Source organism: Zootoca vivipara, chromosome 3, assembly GCF_965207765.1.
Source record: "Zootoca vivipara chromosome 3, rZooViv2.hap1.1, whole genome shotgun sequence".
In the NCBI taxonomy this organism is placed as follows: Eukaryota; Metazoa; Chordata; class Lepidosauria; order Squamata; family Lacertidae; genus Zootoca; species Zootoca vivipara.
The window spans coordinates 82,046,298-82,061,750 of record NC_142586.1 but is presented as its reverse complement, the minus strand read 5'-3'; the positions used below and the strand labels follow the sequence as shown (position 1 = coordinate 82,061,750).

The 15,453-nt window shown below is 45.0% G+C and overlaps 1 protein-coding gene across 7 annotated transcripts in view; it reads right to left on the bottom strand.

The window, feature by feature from the left end:
- SLC29A1 (solute carrier family 29 member 1 (Augustine blood group)) overlaps positions 1-15,453 on the bottom strand; it is an 80,013-nt gene that overhangs the window by 9,539 nt on the left and 55,021 nt on the right. For 6 of the 7 annotated variants that reach the window (XM_035108170.3, XM_035108173.3, XM_088667355.1 and 3 more), the window contains 10 exons: positions 10,059-10,150; positions 7,676-7,757; positions 6,439-6,632; positions 5,939-6,078; positions 5,170-5,304; positions 4,052-4,149; positions 3,702-3,798; positions 2,095-2,186; positions 1,866-1,974; positions 488-573 (listed from right to left, as the gene is read on the bottom strand). In XM_035108170.3, the coding sequence (XP_034964061.2) occupies positions 488-573; positions 1,866-1,974; positions 2,095-2,186; positions 3,702-3,798; positions 4,052-4,149; positions 5,170-5,304; positions 5,939-6,078; positions 6,439-6,632; positions 7,676-7,757; positions 10,059-10,084 (1,059 nt within the window). In that variant the 5' untranslated portion in view covers positions 10,085-10,150. Of the gene's footprint in view, positions 1-487; positions 574-1,865; positions 1,975-2,094; positions 2,187-3,701; positions 3,799-4,051; positions 4,150-5,169; positions 5,305-5,938; positions 6,079-6,438; positions 6,633-7,675; positions 7,758-10,058; positions 10,151-14,162; positions 14,327-15,453 lie in introns of those variants that run through there. The other variant, XM_035108171.3, reaches the window with a different exon arrangement.

Below are 15,453 nucleotides of genomic sequence, written 5' to 3'. Positions count from 1 at the left end.
GTTCCGGAACTGAACTGAGCACACAGTCCTTTCACCTAAAAGCCCATTCCTGGTTCGCTCATTTCGGCAGCTTAAATATACTTGCAAAAGTTAGGGTTGTTGTTTGCCATTGTTCAACAATTGCAAGCCGGAAATCTCTGGCCATCCAATCGCCCCCAAAATCAACAAGTATAGATCCCAATCAAGTTTCTACCCATCTCAGCTCGACTTCACATGAACATGCCTTTTCTTGATAAAAACATAAGAAGAGCCAGCTGGATCAGGCCAATGGCCCACCTAGTCCAGCAACCTGTTCTCTCAGTGGCCAACCAGATCCCTGTGGGGAACTCGCAAGCAGGATTCAAGCACAAGAGCTCCCTCCCCTCCTGTGGTTTCTAGCAACTGGTATTCATTACTGGCTGTTGTGCCAACTTGTTTAATGAGCTTTAGGAAGGGTAGGCTGTGTCTGGTTAAGCCAGTACCAATGGCCTTTCTTGTGGATACTCACCCACATGCAGACAGCTGTAAGGCTCCGACCTGCCCAGTCGAAGGCATTAAACATCAGGAAACAACAGACTGCTGTAAAGTAATCAGCTGAGGAGAGAGAGAAGTGGAGAGGAGGAATCAGTTCCAGGACCTCAGTCCCCTGCTATAGTCAAACAGAGCAATAGCTAGGCCCAGGGGCTAGGCCCAGGGAAATGGTGCAGAATGCTTGAGGTGCATGTATGCCACACACTTCCGCCTGCTTTGAACATGGAACATGCTGCTTGCTGAAAGGAACCCTGGAGCCCTGGGTCAGTCTGTTCCTGTACCCAGTCACTGAGGGAGCACTAGTGAGTGGTGTCAAACTGGTGAAGAAAACTCAGCCCTTTGAGATACATGGGGGGGAAACCCTCCCAAAATAGTATGTTAAGGACTGGGGGAAGAGCATCCCACCTGCAGGACTTGGTGGTTGGAGAAATTTCCTTCATTCTTTCCCTTTCGATACTGTTCTGTCTTATCAAAGCAGCAAAAGGTTTGCTCTATCTTCGAAGAGAGTTGAATTCAGGCAGCCGAGGAAGTGGGTACAGCTTCCTCCTACCCCAATAGACACCCCCTGAAATCTTCTCCGTTCTCCGCTGTGAAATCATACTCCCTTCTTTAGTATGCTTTTCATGGACGCTGCTCATGAGAACTTATCTATAGAATATGCATGGATTGTCACAGCCCTTTGCTATTCCTTTCCCAACAAATAATGCCGCTGATAATTGTACAGAGCATGAATGCATGGTGTAAATGCAGAAAGGTATGATAAGAAGAAATAAGAAAACGTGGATGTTTTGTCCAAGCAGGATGTATAAACTTAGACCAGAAAGGATGCATTTAATTTTCAGACCCGTTTCCACCCTAGCCATTGTTGGAGATCAAATATTCTTCTTCTAACAATAATCCTCCCTTCAAAGTCTTCCAGCTCTCCAGGCTAAACCTGCCCAGTCCACATTTAATGCCCTCCTGCTCTTACCCACAGTTGATGGCGGCCTTCTCAAACTTAATGCGCTTCACAAGTTTTGGACTACAACTCCCATCAGCCCTAGCCATGCTGGGTGATGGGAGTTGTAGTCCAAAACATCTGGTGAGAACAAGGTTGGCGAAGGCTGCTTTATGGGGTTACAGCTGATGATGGCATGATGATGGTGTAACTTTATTCAAGCTAAGCAGGCACCAGCCAAGTCAGTTCCTGGATAAAAGGCTGCCTAGGAGTCCCCATGTAAGGAGCTCTGAGCTCCCCAAATGAAGGGTGAGCTATTCATGTATTTATTTATCTTTTAGTCCGCCCAAATCTCCCAGGGTTTGGCCATCAATAGTCCTGACCCCAGCCACTTACAATGGAGTGCACTTTCACTTACCCCAAAGTGTCTTTCCTGCAATGGTTGGTTTTGTATCAGAAGTGACAGCTGGGAAGACCCCAATAGTGACAGTAAAGACAAAGCAGACACAAGCGGCCATGACCCAGATCTGGTGAAGAAAATGGAATAGGTACACATGGAGACAAATTCAGGGCAAAAGCCCCCAGAAACATGGGGGCCCAACCTCGGAAGAGCCAACTATTCCAAGGCCCATTTTAAGTTCCAATACCTTTTTGAAAATGCTCATTACTGAAGGGTTGTGGTCTAGCGCACGGGAGGCCCCATTTGCAGCATGTGGGGGTTCCATACCATTGAGGTCATCTGCAGAAAAAGACCATGTTTAGAATGATTTCCTCACACTTTTAAAAATAATAATAATTATTATGATCCTTTCTGATAAAGTACACTATGCCCAAGTATTTGCTGGACGCACCTGCGGACTTCCTTTAAACTTGTTTTTATTATGGGTTTTCATAGGAGGTTGTTAATAACTGGCCCACGAAAGTTAAAAATAATAATAATAAAAAAGAAAATCCTAACAGAGCACTAACAGATCTGGGGTGGGCACCCTGTGGCTCTCTAGATGACATTGTACTAAAACGCTCATCACCCCAACCATTGACCATGCTTCCCGGGAATCATGGGAGCTGGAGTCCAGCAACATCTGGAGGGCCACAAATTCCCCCCGCCCCATGCTAGGGATATTCAAATGTTTACATTATCGGCCAATGTTCAAGCGAGAAATGCTGGGTTGTTTGGTAGAAGAGGGGAGATTATAACAGTGCAAATCAATGAAGACCATGGTTCCAAAACAGGGAATAGGATGCAAGTTGAGCATAAGGGTTTCATGGCTTATGTAATTTATTTATTTATACAGATAAATCATACGGAGAATAACCATGCAGAGAATAAAAAAGTAACAATGTGCCGTAAATTCAAAACACTCCCCTACAATTCCTTCTGTAATAAGAAAGTCTTTGCCATGTGCCTGAAGTTCAGCAAGGAGAGTGCCTGTCTAAACACTCTCTCTCTCTCTCTCTCTCTCTCTCTCTCTCTCTCTCTCTCTCTCTCTCTCTCTCTCTCTCTCTCTGTGTGTGTGTGTGTGTGGAGTTCCATAGATAGAAGCTATGCATTCAGTGTTGTGGGTCCTAATAGTTACGAGCCGAGCATTTCAGCTGTGGGGAACCACCAACAGGGGCTCCACTCAAGATTTCAGTGTTTGAGCCAGGATATAAGAGATCCCCTTGTGATATCCTGGAGCCGAGTTGTTATGGGCCTGGTAAATTAATACAAGAACCTTGAACCTGGTCCTGCAACATATGGCCAGCCACTGCAACTGGAGTTATGGACTGGCAGTAGCCTCTCCCTCTTGGCGATGCAGCCACAGCATTTTGCGCCAGCTGTAAATTCCAGGCGATGTGCGAGGATAGCCCCACACTGAGCGCACTGCAATAATTGCATCTTGCGGTTACAGTGCATGAATCGTTGTAGCCGCGCTATTCCTGCACCATGGTGGCCATATATTTGGCAGACCTGCCATAGATGGCAAAAGGTACTCCTAATCTTACCTGGGGGAATTGCCCAAATAAAGCGGGCCACTGGTGTGTTAGGAGTTATCATTTGCTGCATATATTCTGTAACAGGGATGAGGAATATGTGGCTTTCCAGATGTTGGATAAAAGCTGCCATTATCCCTGACCATTCTGTTGCAGCCCAACAACAATTTGAGGGCCACAGCCCCGTACTAAAGCATGTTTTGACAATTACTAAGTGCTGGTGGTGACTCCCATAACTGAATTGGCAGCACACTTCCCAGCCATCTCTTTCTTCTTTTACCTTTCTTGATGAGGTCCATCTTGGTTTCCACCTCAGAGTAGGCCTCATGGGCCCGATATTCTGTCTTATCCTTCATGGAGTAGTAGCGGAAGAAGTCCTGTTGAGAAAACCAGGGCGTAGCATAGAACATGTGTTGGTGTGGAAGGTAAAAACAACTATAGCGTAGTGGTGGCAAAGGGAAAGATCTTGGGAACTCTTCTGAAGCAAAAAACTGAGACTCCTTGTGGCTCCGCAGACACAGAGCCTGCTCCCACCTCCCTGCAAAATGGTGCCCATTGGCCAGGAATACAAGGAACTCCCCAACTTGCCCACTATTTCAGGGCCACCTTAAGAGAAAAGAGAATCCTTACCAGACGAGGCAACACAATATAGGCGCCAATGGCCATCAGGATCACGACACAGGCGGTGATGAAGTAACCAAAGGCACTGTCTTCCAGTTTAGAGCCACCTGAAAGATTTGGAAGGAAATGGTGACTGGGGAAACCTCCCATATTTAACCTGAGGGTAAAGCAGAGGCAGCCACCTGCAAATTATGTTTCTATGAACCTTGGGATTCCTGCTTCAAACCAGGGAGTCATCTAAAGCAACCCTTTGCAGGGAGGTCCAGTCACAAACCAACACATTGTTAGGACGCCGCCAAGTTGGCGCGCTGAAGAGCAGCAGTCAGGGCCAGATGAAGCTGAGGTACACAGTCCAGATCAAGCCAGTAGTCAGGGTCAGATAAAGCCGAAGTCCGTTCAGTCAGGAAGCCGAGGTCAGGGTTATCCGGGATTCAGAATACAGGAATAAACACACGGTGAGCGTTTCAGCTATGCCTTCAGCACTGCAGTTGCAGACGCTGAATAATGGTTATCTGCCCTCCCCTTAAGTATCTGATTCACTCCCACGCTTTCTACGAGCTGCAGCTGTTTCTAATTGCAGTCTTCTTTTCTCCGCTCTGCGTTGTCGAGCTGTGAATGGGGGGGGGGGCGAGGGGGCCGGCTGATCCCCTCCCTGACTGGGGCCTGCTTCTGACCCAACTTCTTCCAGCTCTGATCTTTCTCCTGATCTTTCTCTGTCAGATTCCTCTTCTTCTGAGGAGTGCCTCCACCAGTCTTCCCCCGGCATGAATTCCTCACATTCCTCTGTGGGTGCCTCCTTGTCAGGGGGGCTGTGCCACCACTCCTCCTCATCTGTCTCGACCCTGACACACACACAATGCAGGTCACCAGTGATAGTGACCACAGAGCCAAGGCTTCTGAAGATACCCAAACCTCAAGGCTTGTCCTTCACAGGCATTTGCAAAGGACAAGCCTTGCGGTTTGTGACTGAGAAGGGACATGGAGATTAGGGATCACAGAAGCCAGTGAAGAGAAGGCCTTTTCAAGAACGTACACGAAAGGCCTTTTTCTGATCTGATATTTCATCCTCCCAAGTAGTCCAGGCTGTTAGGCTGAAAGGAGATGGGCGGTTGTGTATCAATACTCACTGGCGATAGCGCAGATCATGGCCAGAGCCGCAAATGTCCCTGCGAGGCCCTGCCCGCTCATAATAGGTGCTGTGTAACTGGCAGGCAGGAGTCCTGCCAGTCCAAAGAGGCTGCCCTGGAGAATGGCACCAAAGGCTGTAGGGAGAAAAGGCAGAGAGGTGAGTGGCAGAGAGGTCTGGTGCAGAGGAGATACTGTGACACCACCCAGTGCTGAGGAGCAGGAGGCAGCCTGAATATGCACTCTCAAGGGTAAACATGCCACACTCAGCCTTGCTGGAGAAGGACTACTCCTTCTACAACCTCCACTGCCAATTGCCAGGAGTGATGGAAGCCACAAGTCCAACAACACCTAGATGGCCTTAAGTTTCCATATGCAGGTTTTACAGAGATGAAGAAGCTACTTTCTCACTTCAACACCAAGTACCTCCATCTGTCTGTCTATTTGTCTGTCTATCTATCTATCTATCTATCTATCTATTGGTCTATTTTATAAAAGTTTGTAAATAAATAAATAAACAATCATTTACCCAAGTCCCTACAATATCTTTTGCTATGAGAGTCACAGCTGTGAATTCTGACATTTCCATTCCTCCAAAGGCAGCAGGATGGAAAATTTCCTAGAATAGAACACTCAGGATTTGCCTTCCTGCATTCAGACAATCCTACAAGCGCTCTCTCTCTCTCTCCGTTGGTGAAGGGTTGCATGTGAGAAATGCCTATATTCCCTTCTGTCAATGTCAAGGCCAGTCTACAAGTGACCCACACTTACAATTGATGAAGACTATCTTGACCATGGTGATAATGAAGAAGGGCAAAGGGTCCATGGAGACCTTGACTACGATGGCTGTTACCAGGAAGACCAACAGGATAGCCACCAGGCTGCATAGGATCCGAACTTGCTGGGGGATCCTAACAAGTTGACATTGACAGAGGGAGCGAGAGAAAATTGACTGATTGTTTGATATGCATTCAAATGAATCCCAAAAGTGCTTACAAACAATAAATAACAATGACATTAACAGAGCATCACAGTTACAGCATAAGGCATTTTAAATGATTGACAAATCATTGTCGAAAACTAAAAAGCCCAACAAAGATGCAAAAAGAACATAATCCACCAAGACTGTAACTCTATCAAAAAGAGGCGCCTTTCCACTGGAAATGTCAAGACTGTCTTGCCCTCGATGCAACTGCTGGGCCAAAAGGAGAAGAGGGACGAAGCAGGAAGTGTGGGACTTCCTTTGAGGGAGAAAACTACAAAGATCTCACCTCTGGTGGATGAAGGAGTTGAGGCAGGTAAAGATGAGTAGAGGCAACATGGCACAGAGTGTCATCACGTTGTTGAATATGGACTGCAAGTGTGTGGGAGGAGGTTTCTCAATCTCTGTGTCATTCATGTTCATATGGAGATCAATGAAGGACACATTGTTGTAAGTATCCTCCTTCAGGCGGCTAGTAAAGTACTGCAGAGAGTGGACAGAGGAGAGCATGAAGAAAATAAGCTTCCCTGCTAAGCAATTGCTAAGTTCTTCACTGAGCAGGGCTTTCTGTTGCCTGTTAAAATGTCAACTCTAAATCATGCTAAGCCATGTTTATGACGGCAAACTAAAGAGCTGTTTTGTGTGTTTTTGCAGGGGATGGATCCTCACAAATGCCTTGAAGAGATTCATCTTGGAAAGATAAAACATCTTTCCAATGGGAAGGTCCAGGCTGGCTTGCCTTGGATGCTACCCCTGGGATAGAAGGGGTTTGTGCAGAACAGTTGCCCTGTTATCGCTGCTCATATTCATCCAGCAATCCTCATCAAAAGGCAGCTCCTATGTATGGGTGCAAGCCAACAGGAAGTGACTGTAATGAAGTCCCACTGAAGTAAACATGACTACAGTGTCTTAGACACAGACTAACACAGAGCCACCATGCCTCTTAATCTGGTCTTGTGGAGCAATGTGCTGTGGTGGATGCATCCAAGAAACAATCTGATTACTCAAGGTGCCTTTCATTCCCTCTAGCAGCACACTAACCTGTGATGCGGGTGGCGCTGTGGGTTAAACCACTGAGCCTAGGGCTTGCCGATCAGAAGGTCGGCAGTTCGAATCCCCACGAGGGGGTGAGCTTCCATTGCTCAGTCCCAGCTCCTGCCAACCTAGCAGTTCGAAAGCACGTCAAAGTGCAAGTAGATAAATAGGTACTGCTCCGGCGGGAAGGTAAACAGAGTTTCCGTGCACTGCTCTGGTTCGCCAGAAGCGGCTTAGTCATGCTGGCCACATGACCTGTCTGAGCTGAGGACAAACGCCGGCTCCTTCGGCCAGTAAAGCGAGATGAGCACCGCAACCCCAGAGTCGTCTGCGACTGGACAACGGTCAGGGGTCCCTTGACCTTTACCTTTAGCAGCACACTAGGGTACCCTGACACATAGCTTGGGAAATCCCTGATCTAGGTCAGCCCTGGTGAAGGTGTCTAGTACCAAACACATCCACTATATAGCCTCTACCTCCCTTGAACTTACCATCGTAGCAGTCATGAAAAAATTCCATGGCAAAAGTGTCCCAAGGCCGAGAATGAAAAAGATCAGCCAGACAGCCTTATACCTGCAAGAAACAAGAACAACCAATGGGGATTAGAAGCGGACAAGGAGCAATGGATTCAAGCTACAAGAAAGAAGATTCCACCTAAACATTAGGAAGAACTTCCTGACAGTAAGAGCTGTTCGGCAGTGGAATTTGCTGCCAAGGAGTGTGGTGGAGTCTCCTTCTTTGGAAGTCTTTAAGCGGAGGCTTGACGGCCATCTGTCAGGAATGGTGTTTCCTGCTTGGCAGGGGGTTGGACTGGATGGCCCTTGTGGTCTCTCCCAACTATGATTCTATGACTAAGTGGGAGCTCCTGGACAAGGGACAGCCTAGCCATTTAAGACATTTCTATACTGCCATTCAAAATGTTGCAAACTGCTTGAGGATTAAATTGAGCAACCGTTTTCATAAACATGTCCTTCAGGCTATATATAGCCCCAGAGCCTGTAAGGAGCAACTTGTAGGTTTTTATTAGAATCCCTTGAGTACAATATAAATCAGCCTTTCCCAGCCTCCAGATGCTTAGGACTACAATTCCCATCAGCCCTGGCCACCATGGCCAATGGTCAGGGATCATGAGAGTCGAGTCCGAAACATCCAGAGGGCACAAGGCCAGGGAAGGTTCTATATAAATCCTTTCAAGATCCTTTGCTCTGCTAGTTCTCGCCCGACTCTGTGAGGTAACTTCAGTACTATTCTCATTCCATTTCCTCCACATCCTTCAAACTTAATATGTGAGCCTGTTGGGGACATGGATCCATCTCGTATACAAACAATTCTCATCTCAAGACTCGGGACGGACCATCTGTAGCTCTAAACAAACAAATGAGCGTACGATGCAGCTACAGTTAAGAGTCCTGTTGATTTTGGCGAGATAAATTTAAGCATGTGTTTGCCTGGGCTAATGAATGAGTAAGTGTGCTAGACCAATTTTTATTTTTTTAAATTGAGTAAATATGTGATCTTCCAAAGCACTCAGGCACCAAGCAGGGAAACACAGAGGAGGAAAAATAAATCCTCTTTGCTATCTTTTACGACACTCACAGAAGAGTTGAGTGGGAGAATACTTGCCCAGTCAGTCTCTTACGATCATTCATACAACAATGCTCACATGTTCAACATAGGACAAAGTACCAGATTTGTGGCAAAGGAGGTTTTGGGTGGTGGCGAAAATGAGGCAAGGTACGTATAGCAAGGGCAATGGTATAAAAATGTGATTTGCTTTTTGCATGGTCTCCTGGCAAGCAGCATTAGCATGGCTTCCATTTAGGAAGAAAGAGCACAGAGGCTTTGTTTTAAGCCCTGGAATTTCTTTCTGTGGCTCATTCTAAGCTTGTGCCAGGGGCGGTCAGTGCTAAGCATATTGCCTGCTTCTTATGTCAGAAAGTGAGAGGTTCGTGGTGAACAGAGCTAGGAAGAAGGAGATTCAGAAACAGGCAGAGAGACAGAGCTCATTTTTTTTAAGGGACTGTCACAGCTTTTTTTTACTGCCAATTGATTCTGTTTGTTGTTGCTCCTGCCTCGGAACAAGGAAGTCTCTTAAGAGACATCAGTGCAGTCATCAGAACATAAATCCAGTCATCCAAAACACTCACACTACGTTTCCCATACAATAAGTAAGACAAAAGGTCCTGGGTTCAATTCAGTTCCAAGTAGGGCTGAGAAAGGCTCTTGCCTGAAACTCTGGAGAACTGCTGCGATTCAGTGTTGACAATACGGAGATAGATGTCTCCTTGGCTTCAATCTATATAAAGGCAGCTTCCTATTTCCATATGGGGGGGAATGTGTCATGTGATATCAAAATCAAGGCATAGAAAAAGAAGGGGCTGTTTCGTACAGTGCTAGCAAAGCTGGCTCTGGGCTTTGGGGGGGGGGGTCTTTGTCTACCATGGTCACTAGGTGCTAGGTAAGTAGAAGACTTACCTAGTGACCATAATAGGCAGCAGCCATGCTCTGATGAGCAGGCAGCTCAGTCTATAAGTTTGCACCTTTAAAATTACCTACAATGCCCCTGAGATAGCATCAATCCAGGGCATTGTTGGGCATTAAAACCACAGGGGCTCCCAAACCAAGTTGCATGGGCACAAACTGGAACACCAAAAAGGTTATTTTTAAAGGTGGTCTAAAGTAGCTGTCAGCAGTAATCCCTGATAAGGTAGTAGGACTCCAGCAGCTGTGCGTTGTGTGTTAATGGTGGGCCTGGTGCTAAATAAACGTGTGTGTGTGTGTGTGTGTGTGTGTGTGTGTGTGTGTGTGTGTGTGTTTGCATTTGCCCATGTACACAGGCAGTTTCCTTTCTGTTTCATTGCGCCCCAACGGTACCTGTCCTGAGGGCTGTTGCCTGTCATTTTGGCACTTTGCAGGTGTTTGTTGCGTGTAGCAAATTCTCACTGCTTCACTTCACAGCTGGCTCCCTGGAGAGTCGAAAGAAAAGAAAAAGGTTAGTTACTGATTAATTTTGTTGCATTAGATTACTATGAACATATTATACATCTTGCACCATATATTGACAAGACCGCAGAGCTTCATTGAATATATTTGGTTGTTCGTTATGCTCAAATAAAAGCAACTGGGTTTTTTTAAGGAAAGAAAAAACAGTTAATGAGAAGCCAGAACAATGGAATCCAATGAAATTGTTCATAGACTCCAAATAAACTGAAAGGATCTAGAAACACTGGTGGTTCTAGACATCAGCACTGAAGCAGCTGAACAGAACAAGGATGCATGTGGATTTCTAGAATAGAATGTGCTGGCTTACAGAGAAGCTTGTCTCTGATTTTTATTTTTTTTAAAGTTTCTAGTCCTCAGGATCACAAATAGAAAATTTAATACACAATGCCCTTGTAGACTGCTCTAGAAAATACATGCAAACACACATTTAGCAGTGGCATTTTAAAAAGGAAATGTTGCTTGTGAATACTGAGGAAATGCTCTCAAGCAGGGATTTGTTTTGGATCCATCCCTTTAACTCACACACAGGTCCATCTCATTACAAGACCTGGATGTAATCCTTGTGCCCTTTCAGAAGTTGCACACAACAGGTTACTACTGGGCTGTTACTGATTTACCAAAATTATATATTCCCCACTTCGCTCCTAGCTCTCCCACCTTCCACACACAATGTTCTATTTACCAAAGGCTGAGAACTGAATCAGTAATGGAAAAATGGGGGTGAATACTGTCCAGAAATCTACACACAAATACAGCGATGGAAATCTGGGTAAGCAGAAACAACAGTGGAAAAGGACAGAGGTAGAGCAGCCAACATAAAAGATCTTACGTGCTCAAGTGATCAAAAGACAGAACAGACAACAAGTAGAAGTTGGGGGACAAAGTGGAGAGAAACCAACATCTGACATGATAAAGGACTAGGAGAGCAAACAAGACCATGTTGCTACACAGGCACAATCATAGCAATGTGCAATATTTCTTGGATAGAGAGCAGATACAGTGGTTCCAATCTGATCGACAAGTCTGAACTTGCCATTATTGTCCATAACTCCACAGCATCCACAGCCTGGGCACATCACAGCCTCCATCCAAAGCCTTCCATACACAAGCATAATAGGATGCAAAGGAAGAACATCACTCTGGTATAATTTAAAGTTTTTGCTCCATGCTCCTAACAAGATATGGCAATTTCCCATCGAACTTGATTTCCCCCTGGTTAAGTGCATTGGGGGCAGGAGGGGCTTATCATCTGCCTTATACCATAACATGGAGAAAGTGATCTTCAGATTAGATGCTACAAAATGAAACAACTTTTAATGGGAAGGTGCTACCCAAACATCATCTCTTGGAATTGAGATTCTGCTCCTGTGTGCATGTGTCATTTATTTATTTTAAAGCACTTCCGCATCACTTAATACTTCAAGAAACTTAAACTGTGTACAGTCTGAAAAAATGAACAACATATCATGAAATCGTTAAAACAACAAGTCTTCCGCATGGTTTGCCAACTTGTTCTTTTTTACGCAGATTGAAGAGACAGATTCCTGCCTTTACAACATTTCTCGCTTTCCCACCAAAGCTTAGCATCTTTCATACATGAAATGAAGAGGTCAAAACCACAGCTCCTATGGTGACTTAAGAACCGGCAAATATGCAAATTCCAGTTGCATAAGAATGGAGCTTAGCTGGTTATATCTAAAAGCTGTTTGACATCTATTTATGTCAGGTCCTGAGATTTCCCCCCAAAACTCTCTTACTTGTCTGCACTGCACGTACACTGAATCTCTGTGATTCTGCTAAAGCATGCACAATAAATACTTTTTACAGCATAATTAGTGTACAAATTGATTTACAGTCTTTATCCATCTCATTCTTATCACATTTATATGGCCCCATTTGACAAAGGGCACATAATAATCACTTCTCCCTTCTGCTGCAATACTTTCCCAGCCTTTCTTGGAATCAGAGGAGACCAGAGATTCCCCTTGGTCTTTTCTCCCCAAGGCTTGCAATAATGGCCTGTTATACCACTATGTATTTCAAGACTATTGTTTTATTGCACCGTGAACATAGAGCTGTTACTCACATTGTTCACGTAATCCAGATTTCCTCCCCACTGTAGCACTTAAGTTGATGGGGAAATGCAATTTATCTGCAAAAAGCAGCTGCAGTTTGGAATACAGTAAGTTCAGTTGCGCACGTGCCACAGGTACCTATTGGCTAGTGCCCACGACACCACTGGTTACAAAGATATACTTCTCTTTCTCTCCACAAAGCCCACAATATTTTTTTATATCTATCTGTAATGTTTTAACTACAGTTTTACACACAAAAAGAGCAAGTAACAATCAATAAGGAACCATAAGGATATAGGAGGGTACAAATCACAAATTGCATTCTGTTCCAAAACAGAACCATTCTCACAGGTGACACACACACCACTGGAGTGCAGAGATATAGTAGGATATCACCCCACTGGTGCCGAATTTGGGGCTGAAGCTGGACTTTCATTTTCAAGCGGAAGGAATCCCCTGGTCTCAGAATTGCAAAATGCTTTGAAAGTCCATAATCCTTAAGGGCATCATGCAAAAACACCAGGTTCCCCCGAAGCTGCAGGATTTTTTCTTCTTCATGCTTTTAACCAGGTGCAACAAAACGTGACCGGCTGACGAATAATAATGCCGATATCACATACTCTATAGACGACAAATATAGAAAGCATGTAAATATTTGTCATCTACAGAGTATGTGATATCGGCATTATTATTCATCAGCCGGTCACGTTTTGTTGTATGGTTTACGCATAGTTATACGCGACTTACTAGGTTTGTTGTTGGTTGTGTATTTAACCAGGTGCAAGCAACATACTGTACGTACCATGAATCACACCCAAGCCCTCAGGCACTTCTGTAACAGGCAGAGATTGCCGCTATGATCCAGAGCGTCACAACTTGCATTTCAAAATACATTTCTAACCATGGTGGTTTCAAAGAGAAGTTTGAAACAGCATTGCATTTCAGGGAAAAGTAAAAGGGTACACAGAGATGTTTCTCTTCTCTTTTCTGCTAAAAGCTCGCAATTATTTTTAATTTTATTTTTTTAAGACTCAAGTATTTTACACCTGGGTGTTAGCATTACAGGACAAGACAAGGCTCAGTACAAGTGTTTCTGTGTATGAACTGGCATGGAAAACCACGTTGTGAGAACCAAGTCCTCCAGACATCCAGCATCCCTGTGACATGTGCTGCCATGTTCATTACTGCCAGGAAATTTCAGCTGGATCTGTGATGGGTCAGGCTATACTTTTGCATGCAGAAGCAGCCCCAGACACCTTTGCTACTTGTAGGCCACTCTGCATCTTATGAACTATCTCTCATCTATATTCTTTCCTGAACATGGATGGCTTCAGCCTATACTTTTTTACCACTTTTTTAAAAAAGTTTCTAAACAATATAACAAACATACAATGTAAATAATGAAGTCAAAATAAAGTTTGTACGTAGTTTAGAACTGATTACACTAGTTAGGTGTCTTCTACTCTCTTCTCTTAACAGGTTGTTCTAAAGTGAGCCATGGGTGAAAAGGCAACACTGTCCTTTCTAATGTATTGGAAGCAGGCATGCACCATACAGTTTCAAAATCACCTTTGTGCTCCTCAGTGCTCTTAAGATTATTTACTACTCGATACTTCAACGGGGGATCAATCTGCCCTCATGGCAACCTGGCCAACTTGTGAACACAACACTCCATGACCCTCACCAGGGTACCATTTCTAACAAAGCTTCCCTTCTCTTCCGTCCTCTCTCTCTCTCCCTCTCCCTCTCCCTCTCCCTCTCTCTCTCTCTCCAACACGGCCCCTGCTTCCACTGCAGAAAGAGACTCCAAATACAAGCCCAAGACCGAGGAGAAGCACAGTTCTCCTGCATTGGAAACAAGAGAGAATTTAAGCCAGATGGAACGGAAACTGGCACTTACCGTGTCTCAAGTTTGCTGAGCCTAGTCCTGTGCTGGGAGCTGTGTATTTGAAAGGAGTGGATATGTGTTTTGCTTTTCACTTTTTTGAAACTGACATGAGGCAAAGACCATGTCAGAATCATGGGCTGGATCTGACTTGCGGTCAGATCAGTGTCTGGCACTACATCTGGTCCGTCGCTTGAGTCACGGCTTAAGTAAACACATAATGGGTAGCAGCAGCTGCGGCTGCCAACTCTGGGATTATGGTGGGGATGGAGGATGCTTGTCTCTGTCAGGAGGTCTGCAGTATCTTCTGGGTCGAACTAGTCACCCAACTCCCCTCTGCTCTCTTCATATCAGGAATGGCAGGAGTCGCATTTCATAGAATCATAGAATTGTAGAGTCGGAAGGGACACCAAGGGCCACCTAGTGCAACCCCCTGCAATGCAGAGTGGTGCTTTAGTTGAAAGCATTCATGACAGATGGCCATCCAATCTCCAATGAAGCAGAGTCCACCACCTCCCGAGGGAGTCCATTCCACTCACTGTTAAACAGCTTTGTCAGAAAGTTCTTCCTCATGTTTAGCCAAAATCTCCTTCCTTGTAATTTGAAGCCATTGGATTGGGTCTATCCTCCAGAGCAGGAGAAAACAAGATTTCTCCATCTTCCATGTGACAGCCCTTTAGATATTTGAAGATGGCTATCATATCTCTTCTCAGGCTCCTTTTTTCCAGGCTAAACACAACCAATTCCCTCAACCATTCCTCATAAGGCTTGGTTTCCAGCCCCTTGATCATCTTGGTCGCCCTCTTCTGCATACTCTCCAGCTTGGCAACATCCTTCTTAAATTGTGTTGCCTAGAACTGGACACAGTATTCCAGGTGGGGTCTGACCAAAACAGACTAGAGTGGTACTATTACTTCCCTTGATCTGGACACTTGATTTCTGTTGATGCAGCCTAGAACAGCATTAGTTTTTTTTTTGCTGCTACATCACACTGTTGACTCACGTTCAACTTGTGATCTACTAAGACCCTATATCATTTTCAAGGAAACTATGGGCAATCCAGGTGTCCCCCAACTTATATTTGTGCAGCTGGTTATTCCTGACTATGTGCAGAACATAGTCTAACTCTCATTTTGTTAGTTTTGGCCCAGTTCTCCAATCTGTTAAGGTCAAATTGATTCCTGATTCTGTCTCCTGCAGCACTCACTACTCATCTGGCTTACATTTTGCCAGCTTCTCTGTAATATTATGTGGGACTTTGTTAAAAAGCCTTACTTGAATCTCAATTCCCTACCACAGCATGTGT